This window comes from Suncus etruscus, chromosome 2 (genome assembly GCF_024139225.1).
Source record: "Suncus etruscus isolate mSunEtr1 chromosome 2, mSunEtr1.pri.cur, whole genome shotgun sequence".
Lineage (NCBI taxonomy): Eukaryota > Metazoa > Chordata > Mammalia > Eulipotyphla > Soricidae > Suncus > Suncus etruscus.
Window position 1 is genome coordinate 111993697 of NC_064849.1, and position 16819 is coordinate 112010515.

The following is a 16819-nucleotide window of genomic DNA, read 5'->3' on the forward strand; positions in this document are numbered from 1 at the left end:
AAAGCTGCACAGTTCACATTGTTTTTATTTTCCATACAGAACCTCATCCCACCTCCTCTATATTTTAAATTTTTTAGGGACTAAGATTTAGTCAGGTTAGTTCCGGTACCAAGGAACAATTGTATATGGTTTCAAAGAGCTATGTGGAAGCTAGATTGAATCATTTGCTAAACTCCAATATTTTAAATTTATAAACTTCAGAAGGAAGATAGCTTTTGAAGCTGACCCAAAAAAAAAAAAAATCAGAGAACAGCAATCTTTTTGTGTGTTGCCCAGAAAGTCTGTTACAAAGTGGTCCTATTGTGTTTCTCATAATTTACATTTACTTTTTTGGCAGAGCAGAAAGGAAAAAACTAAGAAGGCAAACTTGGAGGCATACAACAAAAATGAAAGAAGGCATTTTTATTTTTAAATATCCCCTTGACATTTAGACATCTACAAACCCAATATTTAACATTTACAGGAGATAAAACTGTAAAATATATATATAAATTTATATACTTAACAGTTTGGGGTTTTTTTTTGTGATGTCACTGGACAGGTGTGATAGTATTTTATCCCACAGATATTGGAATGGATCTCTCACTGATGCCACAGGAGGCCCCTATGGAACCAGTATTGACCTGCATTTGTCTCTTTGCTCAGACTGGCCCGAAATAAGCCAGGCCAATAAGTCCTGATGACTGATGTGTGCCAATTCAGAGCAGACATTCTCCCAAACAGATCAATACTATCCAAGGTGCAGCTGAAAAACAGGATGAGCTTGTATCATTAGACAAACACCAAGCTGCTTATTCACAAGAGCAAAAACAACAGAGTACTCGGGTTTTCCATGGCATATTTGCCAGTGACCTCAGCCCTGACCCAGAGGTCCACCCTTATTGGGTCGGCCTCTGGTGCTGAAGCATTCTGAGTAGTGGTGGCATTTTTTTACAATAAAAATTTCTGTGTCTGCTTTGCTCTAGCCTCTTCTGATTACATGATACCAAAGGAACTAGTCAATGCTTTCAGTCTGAGGATATGAAAACATATCCACAATAAAAGAGGGACTGGGAAATAGGATTGAAGGGCAGGCTTTGCATGGAGGAGCCCTGGGATCAATTCCAAGCATCAGTATCACAAAGTCCTGGAGCACCATGAGAGCTAAAAGCTACCCCCACTACCACCCACCCATCAAAACGCAGCTAGGTGTGGCCAAAAAACACAACAAAAAGTACAATTATTTCACTTTCTACCCATCATACAGTAATTGTGTGGCTACATTCTGAATTTTTTTAGAAAGTTTTTATACCAGTCATATCTATATTTATATAAACTAAAAGAGCTCACCAAACCAAATATGAGTGTCAAAAATCCAGAGAAACCAAACATTCAGAGAACTACCTTTTATTGAATGAAAACAATAAAAGAGGTTATTGCCTCTGTTCTAATTTACACTTAGCCATATCATTTCTCACCACCACACCTTCCTTAAATGTATTAAATGTATGATCTTCTGCCACCGAAATTGTATGTGTGCATATGTAAATGAAGACTTAAATCAAATTAGACGACACAGGTTATAGCATTCTTTTTACTGTTATGAATGAAGTGGCCAAATGTATCAAGACAGGGACATTATGTCTTTTTAATTTTGGTTTTGGTTTGTTGCACTAAAAGATGCTCGGGGTCTACTCCCAGCTAGGTCCTACAGTAATTGCTTCGGGGTATCAGGTACAGTGTGGATGTGAGTCCTTTGAACTTCACCACCGTCCCACATTATGGTCATCTAGAGGACATTTCCAGAAGTGTTGAGAAAAACAGACTGTGGCTTAAAAATCTGACCTCTCGACAAGATGATGTCACCTATGACTGAGCAAAAGTCGAGTTTGAATGGTTTATGAGAACCCAGAGTAAATAATCTGAGAGGCTCTAGCAGATTTGGGATCAATAAATGTATTTAAACAGGAGAGCAGCTTTAAAACTATATCATGATACTAGAGTCTCAATATTTAGTTACTCTTATTAAAACTGCTCTAAGATCCTACCATGTACCACTGAAGAACTTCTATGCCCTTAGAATATTTATTTTCTGCCTCTAGATAGGCGCTTTGAAAAGCCCAGCTAAAACAGAACCTGCTATTAAAAGACCAATTTTGTGCAAGCACACAGACAGGCACACACACACACACACACACACACACACACACACACACACACACACATACACACAAGCAATTAACTCTCAGCTTTCTCCTTACCTTTAACTCTCAGCTTTCTCCTTACCTTTAACTAAGCTTTCCCTAAGGAAGAGTGGGGGGAGGGAATATGAAGGGGTGAAACTGTCCCTCCAGCATATAGACAATTTCTCCATCTCCCTGGATAAAGAAGAAATACATTCAACTTTGGAACTCTGCCATTGAGTGGCGGCTCCCTGCGAAGGGACAGTGTGCTATTAATTGCTGATGTCGTCTGCCATTAGAGGGCACTAAACAACTCTACATTAATGCTGCGTCGGAGGGGAGGCAGCGAGGGAGCCACGGAAAGAAAGGGAGAATGGGGAAGAGTCTGGGCAGAGACGGAGACAGGGAGGGAGAGAAGAGGTACGCGGATGGGAGGGCCAGGAAAATGGGGAGAGGGGGGAGAAGGGGAAAGCAAAAAGAGGGGAGCAGAGAGAGAGAGAGGAGAGAAAAGGGATCTGGGCAGATGGAAGATGTGGAGCCCCAGAGCCGTCTGAAGGAAGCAGAGCCGCCGCGTCCCCCTTCCCCCCACGTCCTCGCGACGGCCACCCTAAAGTGGAGCGGCGCGGGGTCACCGCTTTTACCAGCCTAGCCGGCCCGATGCGCGCCGTGCAGGTGCGGCGGCCGCAGGCTTTGTGCGGCAGGCCCACTTTCAAAGGGGGCCTGGGCCGTCTGAGAGGCTCTCAAACAACTGTCTTCTAATATTAGCACGGCTGTATTTCGGGATCTATTATAGTCTGTCCAGACAGATCCCATTGTAACGGGATCTTTTATTAAAAGATTAGCACTATCTCCTGCAGTTGGTGGAAAAAAATCTGTTATCACTGAGTTATTTGCAGTTGTGGAAGAGGTGGGAGGGGGTTGGTGGAAGGTGGGGGTAGGAAAGAGAGTGGAGAGGGGGGCAGGCTGGCGGGGGAGGTCTGGCTGGGTGGGGTGCGAGGTAGGGGCTTGGGGGGGGACGAGAAGGGGGCGGGTTTGAAAACCCAAGAGCGAATCCCGGCGACCTGCGAATAGGCAAGAACTGTGTCTGCACATTTTGCTGTCTGGAGTCCTTCGGGGGGCTCCAGGAGGGGAAAGGACAGGAATTAAAAGGCAGCTTTTGGAATAAACAATATAGTCTTGGCCATGCGGTAGTTTTTTTTATTTATTATTATTATTATTATTTAAAAGGAAATATCGCCTCCCCGATTTCATTCAGCGGTGCCCAAAATGCTATAAATGAGGGACCCGCCAACTTCGGGGCGAAGAATGCCAGGCACGGACTGTGCTGCATAAACTGAGGCTGCAGAAAGTTCATTATCGATGTTGCAATCTTTTCCTATTCCACAATGAGGGACACACACACACACACACACACACACACACACACACACACACACACGACAGAAAAAAAACGGGGAGTCTCAGAGCTGGGGTGGGGGCTGGGGAGCACAGACCGCCTACGTCGGCGCCCCCTCTCGGGGCTCCGACTGCAGACGAACCCAAGTGAAAGGGACCGCAGAGAAAGCTCGAGGGCGAACCGGTGACCCGGGAGAGGAGGATTCTGGAGCCCGAGGTGCTCCACATTCCTGTTTGCTTCTGACTCGTCGAGCCCCCGGGCAGCGAGCGAGCGAGCGAGCGAGCGAGACGTCTCGGTTGTGCTGTGCCAGCCAGGGTGCACGGGAGCCGGGCTGGGGTGGGTGTCCCCTCGCCCAGGCGTCCGGACGAGTGACTGCCAGGGCAGACTTGCCCGGACTCAGACACAAAACCCGCCGGGCTCCGCGCCCAAGGCTGCGGGAGAACTGAAAGTGCAGTGCGGCGCGCGCCCGGGTGAAGTCGGGTTGGCCACCCGGCCCCGGCGGGCAGGCGGGCGAGCGGGCTCAGTGGTTCTGGGCTTCCGGGGAAGATGCAAAAAAAAAGTCTTTCTGGGGGAGCAGCGGGGCCGAGACAAACTCCTGGGGCTCCCCTTCGTGGCACCCCCCTCTCCTCCTGTGCCCCCACCGACACACACACACACACACACACACACACACACACACACACACACACACACACACCGGCGTGCAGCGCTAGAAGTGGGTGTTCTTCCCCACTCCCCACCCCCGACGCGTCGCCTCCCCCCTCCCGCCAGCCAGCCACGACGCCAATAAGAGCTGGGGCGATTCCCCCTCCTGCGCTTTGATTTCGGGCACCCCCCCCCCCAGCAGATCGCAGGGAAGGGTTTCCAGAAGGTGGGAAATGTCACCTGATTCACACTGAACTTTTAAAAGCTCCCCACCCCCCAGGAGCCGCGCACACAGCCGCGCTCGGCTCGCCGCCGCCGCCGCCCTCCCACGGCCCCACACCCTGGGAGACCGCCCACCGCAAACTGCCGAGACCCCCGTCTCGATTTAAAGCGCGGCTGCGCCCGGCTCCTGACGTCCATTGAATCGCGCGGGCGGCCGGCGGCGAGCGCGGGGCTGCGCCGGGATCGCTGCGCCTCCGCCGCTCGCCTCGCCTCTGCGCGCCCCAGCGCCCCAGCGCCCAGCCGCCCGCTCCCCACTTCGCTCTCGCCGGCGCGCCCCGAGCCCGCTCCGAGCCCGGCGCCTGCCCCTCGCCATGGCCCGGCCCCGGCACCCGCCCGGCGGGCTCTGCCTCCTGCTGCTGCTCCTCTGCCAGTTCATGGAAGACCGCAGCGCCCAGGGTAAGTCAGCCCCGGAGGAGATGCGCGCGGGAGGCGCGCTCGGTTGCGGGCAAGGGGCTCTCCCCTGGGCCGGCGGCGGCACCGGGTGAAGGAAGGGGCTGAGCGCGGGCGCGGCTCTGGGAAGATGCTGAACCCACTCGGCGAGTCCGGGATGGAAAGGAGTCGCGGGACGTTGGAGGGAGTGTAACAGACACTTGGGGACGGGACAAGCCGACTTTGGAGCGTAGTGATCCTTGGAAGAAGAAAAAAAATGGGAGTCATCTGGAGTCTGTCTGGGTACTTAGGGTTAGATGCTCCAAGTTCTGCACCGAATGCGTTTCGAGGTTAGCTCACCTTCTTTGGTGCTGGAGAGGGGGCACAGGGCATTAGGAGCTTGCAGATTTTGCTGGTCCCATTTGCCATCTAATCTCTCTCTCTCTCTCTCTCTCTCTCTCTCTCTCTCTCTCTCTCTCTCTCTCTCTCTCTCTCTCTCTCTCTCTCTCTCTCTCTCGTGTCTTTGGGATACTTTTTAAAAAATGGGGGAGTGAGGGAGATAATGAGATTTCTTCGGTGGCTGAGGGATGTGGTTTCAGAAACTTTGCCCAAACTTGGAAATGTGGGTGCTGGACATTTTAGAGGGTAGTAGCTTTCTATCTAGTGGATGCTTCTTGTCACCCCCTCCCCCAAACCCCGAAGGAAAAAAAATAAAAGGCCAAAGTGTTTCGAGTCGTTTTACAATTTTTCCCCTTTCCCTCATTTCTTCTAGTAACTTTAGAACAGTGAGGAGCCCACGACTGATTTAAATTCCGTGGCGCAAGAAGAGCGTGTTTCTAATGTTACTTAAAAAGAAAGGGGGGAAAAAAGGTCTATTTCAATGAATCTTTGATCAAACAAATCTTAGCGATAATCCAACTGGTAGCTCGCGGTCCGATTATTGGTAGAAGACATAGGGATAGTTCCTGAGCGATCTTATGAACAAAAATACCTTAGTCTTAAAAACGGGGAAAGGGGGGTCTTCACTTGCAAAGACAGCTCAGCTCGGTAGGTAGGAGAGAGGCAGGAGGGCATGTGCTCCAGTGACATATTAGGGAGCCCCCTCCCTCCCTTTTCTTTTCTCCCTGCACTTCTCCGGAGACAGACGTGAAACTTTGCTTTGGCGTTTACCATTTGAAGTGGGTTGTAAACTGCCCCCGCAGGGCACTGCCCCTCGCCTTCTCCACCGCACTGCGCAGAGCGGGGGCCCGCCTTTCGGGGCGCGGCGCTACCGGGTGCCCGAACCGGGGCGACGGGGAAGAGCCCTCGGAGGTTTCGAAAGACCGCGGCGGCCGCGGGCGTCCCTCGGCTCTGGCGGATTGCAAAACGGGCCCGTCGGGCGCGCTGCGCCCCCAGGCCTTGCGGGCAACTCCTGGCAGGGCCGGGTTTGCTTGTTAGCTTTCTCTTTTTTTGTTTGTTTGTTTGTTTGTTACAAGTGTTTAATTTTTGTATTATTTGGGAGGGAGGAAGGTTTGATCGTGCGCGCGCGTGAGTGCGTGTGTGTGTGTCGCTCTTTCTCTTTCGCTCAAGTTCCCCTACTTTCTGCACCCCGATCACCAATAATAAATACTCGCACCGCCTACATGCAACCGACATGTAAAAACATCCGTCGCATCCTGTTTTTGGGTCGGGTTCTTTTATCTGCTCCTCCAGTCCCTGCAGGTTATGAAATGGGACGAATAAAAGTAAACAGTCCTGGTTTAAAAAGAAAGAAAAAAAAAAGTCAGTGCGGGCTGCACGTGTTGTGTCTGGGTCACCAGTAACTGACACTGATGTGGCTGTGGCGCTCCTGTCTCCTCGCTCTGGCCCACCTCCCCTTCTCGTTCTAGTGGGCTGCTTCCCTCCCCTTTTTATCCTCACCCGTCCAGTCCAGTTCCTGCCATTTATTTTCTGCCTTTCTCCTCCTCGCATCTTCCCTACTCTTTCCCCCCACTCCTGGCACGCTCCCCCACTCACCCACCACCGCGCGCGCCCATTCGCCCACCTTCCCACCCTGTCTCCTCGCAGCCGGGAACTGCTGGCTCCGCCAAGCCAAGAACGGCCGCTGCCAGGTGCTGTACAAGACAGAGCTGAGCAAGGAGGAGTGCTGCAGCACCGGCCGCCTGAGCACCTCGTGGACCGAGGAGGATGTGAACGACAACACGCTCTTCAAGTGGATGATTTTCAACGGAGGCGCCCCCAACTGCATCCCCTGCAAAGGTGGGGTTCTCCTCAACACCCCCTCCCCCGTCACCCCCGTCGGTTCTGGGGGCTCCCTCAGCAGGGAGCGTCCTAGCTGCCACCTCCCCGCTACGCCGCTAGGGGCTTGGGACCAGGACAGCTTTGTTTGGGTTCCCTCAATTCTCCCGGAGCCTGGCACGCGGAATCCTGCCCGATGACGCGCCCAGACTTCTTACCGAGAATGGGTGGGGAGACCGGCAGGCCCATCCACTCTCTTTGACTTGCCTGGCCTTGGGTCTGGAAGGCCTGACTGGGTCCCTTCTCTTCTTCTCGACTCCTGTCCTCATCCCCTTCACAACTGCCAGAAGCCACCACCGCTGGCCTCCTGGTGTACCGCCGACCACCTGCTGGTTCTGGTGTAGGTGTTAATCATAACTCCCCTCTTTCCTGTCCTAGAAACTTGCGAGAATGTAGACTGTGGCCCCGGGAAGAAATGCCGGATGAACAAGAAGAACAAACCCCGCTGCGTCTGCGCCCCGGATTGTTCCAACATTACCTGGAAGGGCCCAGTCTGCGGACTGGACGGGAAAACCTATCGCAATGAATGTGCGCTCCTCAAGGCCAGATGTAAAGAGCAGCCTGAACTGGAAGTGCAGTACCAGGGCAGATGTAAAAGTAGGTTCTGCCTGGAGCCTGGAGCAAGGCCCAAATCCCCCCCTTCCCCCAGCTTTCCATCCCAGGGCAACCGTCTGAAAACCCCTTTGGGGGTGGTCGCCCACTGTAGCGGGTTGATAATAATGATGATACCAACCAAAGGAAACGTTATCTTTTAAAAACTCCCTAAAAGTGCTCCAAGGACCAACCTCGAATGAATGGTTTTTTCTTGAAGTTCCTAATCTGCTTTTACAAACCTCGGTTTCCTTAGCTCCTCCATAATAAAATCCTTGCTCCCACCCCTGAGGAGGAAGAAGTACATATTAACGCGCTTTTATTCTCTGTTTCAGAGACCTGCCGGGATGTTTTCTGTCCAGGCAGCTCCACTTGTGTGGTAGACCAGACAAATAATGCCTACTGTGTGACGTGTAACCGGATTTGCCCAGAGCCCACCTCCTCGGAGCAATACCTTTGTGGAAATGATGGGGTGACCTACTCCAGTGCCTGTCACCTAAGAAAGGCCACCTGTCTCCTGGGCAGATCCATTGGACTAGCCTACGAGGGAAAGTGTATCAGTAGGTATTCTGGACTGAAGAAGGAAGGTAGAAAATAGAGAATGAGAAAAAACTAGTTCTCATGTTACAATAAGGGGGTGAGGGTCCGAGCAATCGTACAACAGATATAGTACAGTGCTTAGCTAATGCTTACCATGCATGGATTCCTGTCATCCTAGATGATTCTCCCCACCTCTAGTTCCGAGCTCTCCAGGAGTGATACCTGAATGCAAAGCCAGGCGTAATTCTGGAACTATAATTATAATAAATAATGATAATAATAAGTATAATTAAAAAATTTTTAAAAACACCTTTTGGGTGAGCCTTAAGCCTCCCTGACCCAAAGATTTTACCACAGGGAGAAACTCCCCAGTTTGGGTAAATGGTTATGACCATGGTAATATGCCAACAAGAAACAGGAAAAAGTTTTCCATCTTAGAAAACTTAGAACTCATTTCATTTTACACTTTTTTAAATAAGTGCTAGACTTGCTGGAAGCAAGAAGTAATTACTTAACAGTTCCTAAAATCTGTTATCAGATCTTTCTATTATAAAAGAATTTCACCTCATGGTGAAAATAACCAAATACATATTTCACTTGTGACTATAAAATCCTCTACCCCCAATACATTTTTCATACACCAATATATAGAAAACTGGGGGAAGGGAAGGAAGAGCAAGGGGCAGTTTGAGTTTATCGATGAACATTTCTTGATGTGAGAGCATCGTTTTTCCAGTTGATCAGGAGTTGTGTTGTATGTTTCTATTTATTGATAAGGGAGCAAAGAAAGAGGGCAAAAAGGAAAAGTGTTTACTCACTAAGGGTATATTTTATCCTAGAAGCAAAGTCCTGTGAAGATATTCAGTGCACTGGAGGAAAAAAGTGTTTGTGGGATTTCAAGGTGGGAAGAGGCCGTTGTTCCCTCTGTGATGAGCTTTGCCCTGAGAGTAAGTCTGAGGAGCCTGTGTGTGCCAGTGACAATGCTACCTATGCCAGCGAATGTGCCATGAAGGAAGCAGCTTGTTCCTCAGGTGTACTGCTGGAAGTAAAGCACTCTGGATCTTGCAACTGTAAGTGCCATGGTTAACAATGCTGCCAATTAAGGCTTTCTCAGGCAAACCCCAGGCAATGGAGAAAGAAAAAAAAAAAAAAAAAAGTACGCATATTCCTCCCCATTCCATCCTGTTTCTGCTTAAATCAGGGTAGCTGCTAATTTTCACCAGCAACTCAATGGTCCACCAATATAATAGAATATAATATATATTATGTATATTATATATATCCTGGAATATTTACTGGCTTGAGGACTGGTCTAATGATGGATCACCAATGGGATTGCTTCTAAAAACCTATTTCCAGTCATTTGCCCCTAATTCTTTTGCTTTAGTAGTATGCTTTGTTACTTGCTTGATTAACACTTGAATCTCAACTAACTGCTGCAAAAGTTTTTTTTTTCTTTTTTAAAGACAGCTTTATCTTATCACACAGAGGTTGCTAGTTCTTGCAGTTGCCTCTACTAACTCTGAATTAAGGACCCAAAGCAGTTATACCTAGAACACAAGAGCGCTTTTTATCTGATTTCAGGAATCTGCCCGTAAAACCTGAGCCATTGATTCTTCAGAACTTTCTGCAGTTTTTGACTTCATAGATTTATGTTTTTTTTAATTTTTTAACTTATTACATAACAGCAGATGTCAAAACCAAAACAAAACAAAAAGCATCTCACTGCAAGTCAAATAAAATGCAACGCTGTTATATCAGAGTGCTTTGAAAACATTCACTGAGCTGCTTCTGCGCTGTTGTTGTCCATATTTAAACAACAGCTCCCCTGTATTCCCCCATCTAGCCATTTCCGAAGATACCGAGGAAGAGGAGGAAGATGAAGACCAGGACTACAGCTTCCCTATATCTTCCATTCTAGAGTGGTAAAACCTCCACCAATGTTCAGTGTTGATACAGCCTTTGGGCAAAAAAAAAAAAAAAAAAAAACAGAAAAAAAGAAAAGAAAAAAAGAAAAATATATTGTCCATACTGTAAATAAGTGTATGCTTATTTATTTGGGGGGAAAACTATACATAAAGGACTTTGTCCTCAAGCTCTCTCCCAGGTCACCTTGTTACTCATTGGACATGGAGAAGCTGACATTGTGAGTCTACTGGATGAGGCCCATAGTTGAGACTTGTAGACATTTATTTATACTGTGTCATGTTTTATAATTTATACATAAAATGTCTGGTTGACTGTACACCTTGTTTTTTGAAGAAATTTATTCGTGAAAGGAAGAGCAGTTGTTATTTATTGTGAGGTCTCTTGCTTGTAAAGTAAATGCTTTCTTTTTTTCCTTGTAAACCATTTAAGTCCATTCCTTACTATTCATTCACTCATCTGTCTCCCTTCATTTCACTGTTAGATTCTTTACCACTTTAACAAATTTGCATGTCAGTTTCTGTCATGTTTATTTATTGGATTCTCTGCTGCCTGTTCTGTACATACATGATCTCTCGGGTTTTGTTTACAAGGAATCTTGACTGACCAAAAGGCATTATAAACTGATTGAAATACAAGGTACAGGCAATAACTCTTTGAGGAAACTCCTCCTTCAGTTCTCCTATGATAAAGATATTGAGGCAGGGGTCAGGGCATAGCTTTGTTAGAATTCTAATAATGGATTTTTAAGATGTTACACATCCCAAATAATTAATGAATTTCAGAGACTGAAGGAAGGGGAATGCTGTCCATTCAACCTTTTGTCAGGTGTTTCCTTTTAGCTAGTCTGCTGTACCTTTTCAATTTGTTATTTTTCAACCAATGTGTCACTAAAAGTTATATCAAAGCTTTATCAGTTCAAGTTTCTTGCTTTTCATAATACTTTTTTCTGATGCAATTTTATATTTTCAAACATGGCAAGTTAAATATAAATTCATTTAAATATATAGTTTTGTACTTTTCTACCATGTAAATGTGCAATGTATATAAAAGTTATAATGTGTATTTGTAAATAAATGATGAGTGGAAAAAATAAAAAAAATTAAAAAGCCAATGGTCTTGATTGCTCATTATGTCAAAGAAGTTTTTCAGGGGAGTTGAAGAGAATAGAGGGGTTAATACACATGCCTTATATGTAGCTCAACCCACTTCACTCTCTGGCTCCACATGGTCCCCCCCCAAACATCTCCTAGTGAGGTACTGGAGCAGCATCAAATACTCATGCCTCATTGAGTTACCTCTGAGAGGCCAAACAGTAGACATCATTTAGACTTTAAAATAAAAATACCTATGATAACATTTGCTAAGAAATAGAGTTTTCAGTAAAATAAGACAGCCAGAGTTCTGTAGAGCTCCAAAATTAATTTCAACCCTCTTCAATGGACTTCAATGGACCTCTTCAATGGTAAGGGATATGTGGTCCAGCAAATATCACTGTACTTGTGACTATATATCTGTCCCTAATCTCAGAGGAAAGGACTCTAGCTTGGGTACATCCCAGTAATGTGCCATGCCTGAAGTTTTTCTTCAAGAACATCATCATCCTTAATACAGTGGGTAAAACAAATCCTTTCAAGAGGCCAACCAGGCTTCAATATCCAGCATATCCCTGGTATTCTATATGGTCCCCTGAGTACTACTAGGCATAATTCCCAAATATTGTTAACTGAATATGGTCCAAAAACAAACAAAAATAAAAGCCCATCATCTGAGCTGTCCTTGGTATAATCTCATATTGGTAGCTAGAGGCAACCTTTTCCCAGCTTTCCCATGTAAAAATATTCATCTTATATTTGGTCAATATATTTAGATATATATATATTTAGATATATATAGATATATAGATATATAGATATATGAACATCTCCCAGACAGAAGCAACTCTTCCTGTAGAAGTGCACAGTTCAAGCCACTAGTCCTCATGGACAGTCTTAGCAGGTACAGGACCTGCTGGGAGATTCAAGACAAATCCATTCTTAAAATGACATAGTGTGGAATCAGAGATATGACATGGAGGTAAGATGTTTGCCTTGCATGCAGAAGGACGTGGTTCGAATCCCAGCATCCCATATGGTCCCCCGAGCCTGCCAGGAGTGATTTCTGAGCATAGAGCCAGGAGTAACCCCTGAGCACTGTCGGGTGTGGCCCCCCCCCAAAAAATGACATAGTGTTACATGTCATTAACATGATCAGCAGCCAATACACCAGTAATTAAAAGACAGACACAGCTATGTGACAACTTTAAAACACAAGATTTTCACAACCAATAAACAAATTTTTGACTTAGATTTTTTTTTTTAAGAATCAGGGAACAAGAAGTAGTATAGGAGGTTAAGACACTTCACTTAAATGTGGCAGACCTCAGTTCAATACCTGGCACAGCATATGATTCCCCCATGTTTTAATAGGGGTTACTCCTGAGGACCTATTCTTGAGAACTAAGCCCCTGAGCAACACGAGCTATGGCCCCAAAACTCAATATAATATATCGGAAAAGAAAGTAAAAATAGGCTAATATTTGTTTGGTTTGGTTTTGGTTTTGGTTTTGGGGCCACACCTGTTGTCACTCAAGGGTTACTCCTGACTGCACTCTGAAATTTTTTTATTTATTATTTTATTTTTATTTGAGTGTAGGTGGCACACCTGGCTATGCTCAGGGCTTACACCTGTCTCTGTACTCAAATATCTATCCTAGTGGAGTTTAGGGCTTGCTGGGGTTAGAACCTATCTTGGACACTTACATGGCAAATGCACTCAGAAATTACTCCTGACAAGCTCGGGGAACCATATGGGATACCAGGGATTGAACCCAGATTGGACACATGCAAGGCAAATGCCCTACTTGCACCAGCCCCCAGAAAATAGGCTAATATTTGAAGTCAGAATATCATCTGCAGAAATACATGACAAGATGGAAAACAGAATTGCACATAAGTGTCTACATTTCATACAGATTAAATGATGACAAGAAAGGATGTTACTAAATTGCATTTTATATAGTCAAGTCATACTATGAAAAACCTCAGAGCGGGCCGGGAAGGTGGCGCTGGAGATAAGGTGTCTGCCTTGTAAGCGCTACCAAGGAACGGACCACGGTTCGATCCCCCGGCGTCCCATATGGTCCCCCCAAGCCAGGGGCGATTTCTGAGCACATAGCCAGGAGTAGCCCCTGAGCGTCAAACGGGTGTGGCCCAAAAACCAAAAAAAAAAAAAAAAAAAAAAAAAGAAAAACCTCAGAGTGGCACTTCAGGCATCAATCAGTGATCTCTGTAATACATTATGCATCAACATAGTATATAACTTATCACAAATTTTCCATCTATCCATTGATTAGCTAAATATATTAAAAATATATTTCCAGGGGCCGGAAAGATAGCATGGAGGAAAGGCATTTGCCTTAGATGCAGAAGGACGGTGGTTTGAATCCCAGCATCCCTTATGGTCCCCTGAGCCTACCAGGGCCAGATAGATAGCGCAGTGGTAGGGCGTTTGCCTTGCAAGTGGTCAACCCAGGACCGACCCTGATTTGAATCCCAGCATCCCATATAGTCCTCTGAGACTGCCAGGGGCAATTACTGAGCACAGAGCCAGGAGTATCCCCTGAGTGTTGCCAGATGTGACCCAAAAACCAAAAAAAAAAAAAAAAAACAAAGATTCTAAGTGACAATTCAATGTCCTCAATAGAAAAACAGATCAAAGAAGTGTAAGATGAGGAGGATAGAGCCATGGCACAGTGGATAGGGATTTGCTTTGCATACAGTTGACCCAGGATTGATCCCTGGCATTATATATGCTCCCTTGAGCCTGCCAAGAGTAATCTCTGAATGCCACCAGGTGTGGCCCAAAAACAAAACAAAAACAATTAAAGGTACAAGATGCAAAGAAGTAAGATGATTGGGACTATGGAAGGTAAAGGGCAAAGAACAGTCAACATTGTCAACATTGCTAAGCAAATATGTTCTGTCTTTGAAGGTTCATGGACCCAGGTTTTTTTTTTCAAAATGTATCCTTTTTTCTTTTTCTTTTTTAAAATATTTTATTTAAACACCTTAATTACAAACATGATTGTGGTTGCAAAGAACACCCCCCATCACCAGTGCAACATTCCCATCACCAATGTCAATATCCTTCCTCCCCACACCACCCCCGCCTGTACTCTAGACAGGCTTTCTATTTCCCTCATATATTCTCTTTGTTAGGATCAAAATTTATCCTTTTTTCTGAGGACGTAGCTCACATGTATGTGGCCCTGGGTTCAGTTCTCATCACCATCATCAACAACCAAAAAAAGTATTTCTTTTAGTGAAAACCCTCTATAATATGTTATATGATATAAAACTATAAATAATTAAAAATGAATATAGGAAACTATAACACTGACTCTCAACTGTGATCACCAACTGAGAAATTTGGTGAAGATAGAAGTAAACTTAGGGGTAAGCTGAGCTGGTATCATAATTAGGAATCTCCAAGCTTCCATAGAAAAAGGAATGGAAGAAAACAAATCAGTTTCTATCAACCACAAGAAAACAAGGGTCATAACTTTTCTGGTACACAAGAGGTACTGGTTTGCCATGAAGGAAAAGCTCTTGGGAAAAGAAGGAGAGAGTTCTGATATAGTTCCACAGCCTACCCTGCAGTTAGTGGATCTGTTATTTTGTCCTGGAAGGATACAGATACTTTAAAACCATCATTAATACAGTAAAAAAAAAAAAAAAATCAAATTTAACAAAAACTGGTGTGTGTCTTGATAAGGAAAAGTGGTAAAAATTAACAATTTTACTCAACATCTGAATTATTTATTTAAATTATTTCTTTCATATCAGCATCAATTATTTCTCTCAAACACCAGAGTATCTCTTTATTCTTCCTGTATTTTCTAACTTTTTTCAGTAATTCTGAAATAGCCTAATTACTATCCCAAAACAGAGGCCTCTTTTGAAAATTAAATTTAAATTTACATATCACTAAGGTATTGTTAGAATTTCAATTATGGCCCAAAAAAGTCATGTGTATATAATGTAATTAATAGAGTTGTTAGCAACTGTTAAATTTTATGACTATAAGCTAATCATTACATAATATTAAGTAGTAGAAAAATAAACTAACAGAAGTCTAATTTTTATCAGACACCCACTTAATATTTTATATGTAAATATGAGACAGAACTTAAAGATAGCAAAAATAAAAGTTAGCATCTAAATCATTCTCAAGCATGTCAGTTAAATGCAATTGCTGATGTGGAGAATAATATTGTTGGGAAAATACACAAAATTATAATGTTGCATTAATATCTAAAATAGATTACTGTGGTTATATATGAAACTATTTTCATACTTGAAAAAATAAATAAAGAATTCCTGGAAAATATAAACTTAAATAAACTTAGGGTATTTTCCCTACATATATATGTACACATATATGTGTATATATATGTAAAAGAGAATTATATATGTTCAAAGGGAACACATAAATCAAAAGATGTAGCGTAAGATGTTCATAATAAGTGCTTTTGAGTAAAAGATGGTACTTTGATGTTTTTTGTAACTTTTCACTAAGCTTGAAATTTTTGTTTGTTTGTTTGTTTTTGTTTTCTTGGGTCACACTCGGCAGCTCTCAGGGACTACTCCTGGCTCTATGCTCAGAAATCGCCCTTGGCAGGCTTGGGGTCCATATGGGATGCCAGTATTCGAACCATCATCCTTCTGCATACAAGGCAAATGCCCTACTGCTGTGCTATCTCTCTGGCCCATAGCTTGAAATTTATAGATATATAAAGCTTTCAAAATGTTGGGATTTTTTTTGGTTTGGTTTTAGTTTTAGTCCATACCTAGAAATGTTCATGGGTCACTCCTGAATCCTCAGGGGTCACACTTCATGTGTCTCAGTGAACTGTGTGAAATGCTAAAGATTAGAATGGGGTCTGTCACACGTAAAGCAAATGTCTTGGGCCGGTGAGATAGCACAGCAGTAGAGTGTTTGCCTTGCACGCAGCCGATTCAGAACGGACAGTGGTTCAAATCCCAGCATCGTATATGGTCCTCCATGCCTGCCAGGAGCAATTTCTGAGTGCAGAGCCAGCTGCACCGCAGCTGTGCACCAGCAGCACCGCCGACTGTGACCCAAAAACCAAAGAAAAAAACAAACAAAACAAACAAAAACAAACAAAAAATTCCAAGTGTTTTACCTCCAGTATTGTATTTCTCATTCAAAAAATATTTATAATTTTAATATCTTTTTATTAAATTCCTCATGCTATTATTACCTAAGAGAACAACTGACATAGTTGATTTAAAACATAATTTGGGGGCCCGGAGAGATAGCACAGCGGCGTTTGCCTTGCAAGCAGCCGATCCAGGACCAAAGGTGGTTGGTTTGAATCCCGGTGTCCCATATGGTTCCCCGTGCCTGCCAGGAGCTATTTCTGAGCAGACAGCCAGGAGTAAAATCCCTGAGCAAGGCTGGGTGTGACCCAAAAATCAAAAAAAAAAAAAAAAAAAAAAACATAATTTGGGGTTTTATATATGTTTTGGGTTTTCTTTAATTTAATATAATTAAGTTTATTTAGTCA

General features: G+C 44.5%; 1 protein-coding gene across 2 annotated transcripts; it reads left to right on the forward strand.

Annotated features, from left to right (window-relative positions):
• The first annotated feature begins 4765 nt into the window (after positions 1 to 4765).
• On the forward strand, positions 4766 to 11283 carry FST (follistatin). 2 transcript variants are annotated; one of them, XM_049768124.1, is made up of 6 exons: positions 4766 to 4881; positions 6901 to 7092; positions 7510 to 7728; positions 8058 to 8282; positions 9102 to 9332; positions 10109 to 11283. In XM_049768124.1, the coding sequence occupies exons 1-6, from the start codon at positions 4797 to 4799 to the stop codon at positions 10189 to 10191; spliced, it is 1035 nt and encodes a 344-aa protein (XP_049624081.1). In that variant the 5' UTR covers positions 4766 to 4796; the 3' UTR covers positions 10192 to 11283. The 2 variants fall into 2 exon arrangements, with proteins under 2 accessions (XP_049624081.1, XP_049624082.1); XM_049768125.1 differs by having other exon boundaries at positions 9105 to 9332.
• Positions 11284 to 16819: the final 5536 nt, after the last annotated feature.

Bases quoted from the DNA above. Each gene is read 5' to 3' on its own strand.
- FST (XM_049768124.1), top strand. From the start codon at position 4,797: ATGGCCCGGCCCCGGCACCCGCCCGGCGGGCTCTGCCTCCTGCTGCTG. The intron at 4,882-6,900 runs GTAAGTCAGCCC...GTCTCCTCGCAG, and splicing joins GGAAGACCGCAGCGCCCAGG to CCGGGAACTGCTGGCTCCGC. The intron at 8,283-9,101 runs GTAGGTATTCTG...ATTTTATCCTAG, and splicing joins CTACGAGGGAAAGTGTATCA to AAGCAAAGTCCTGTGAAGAT.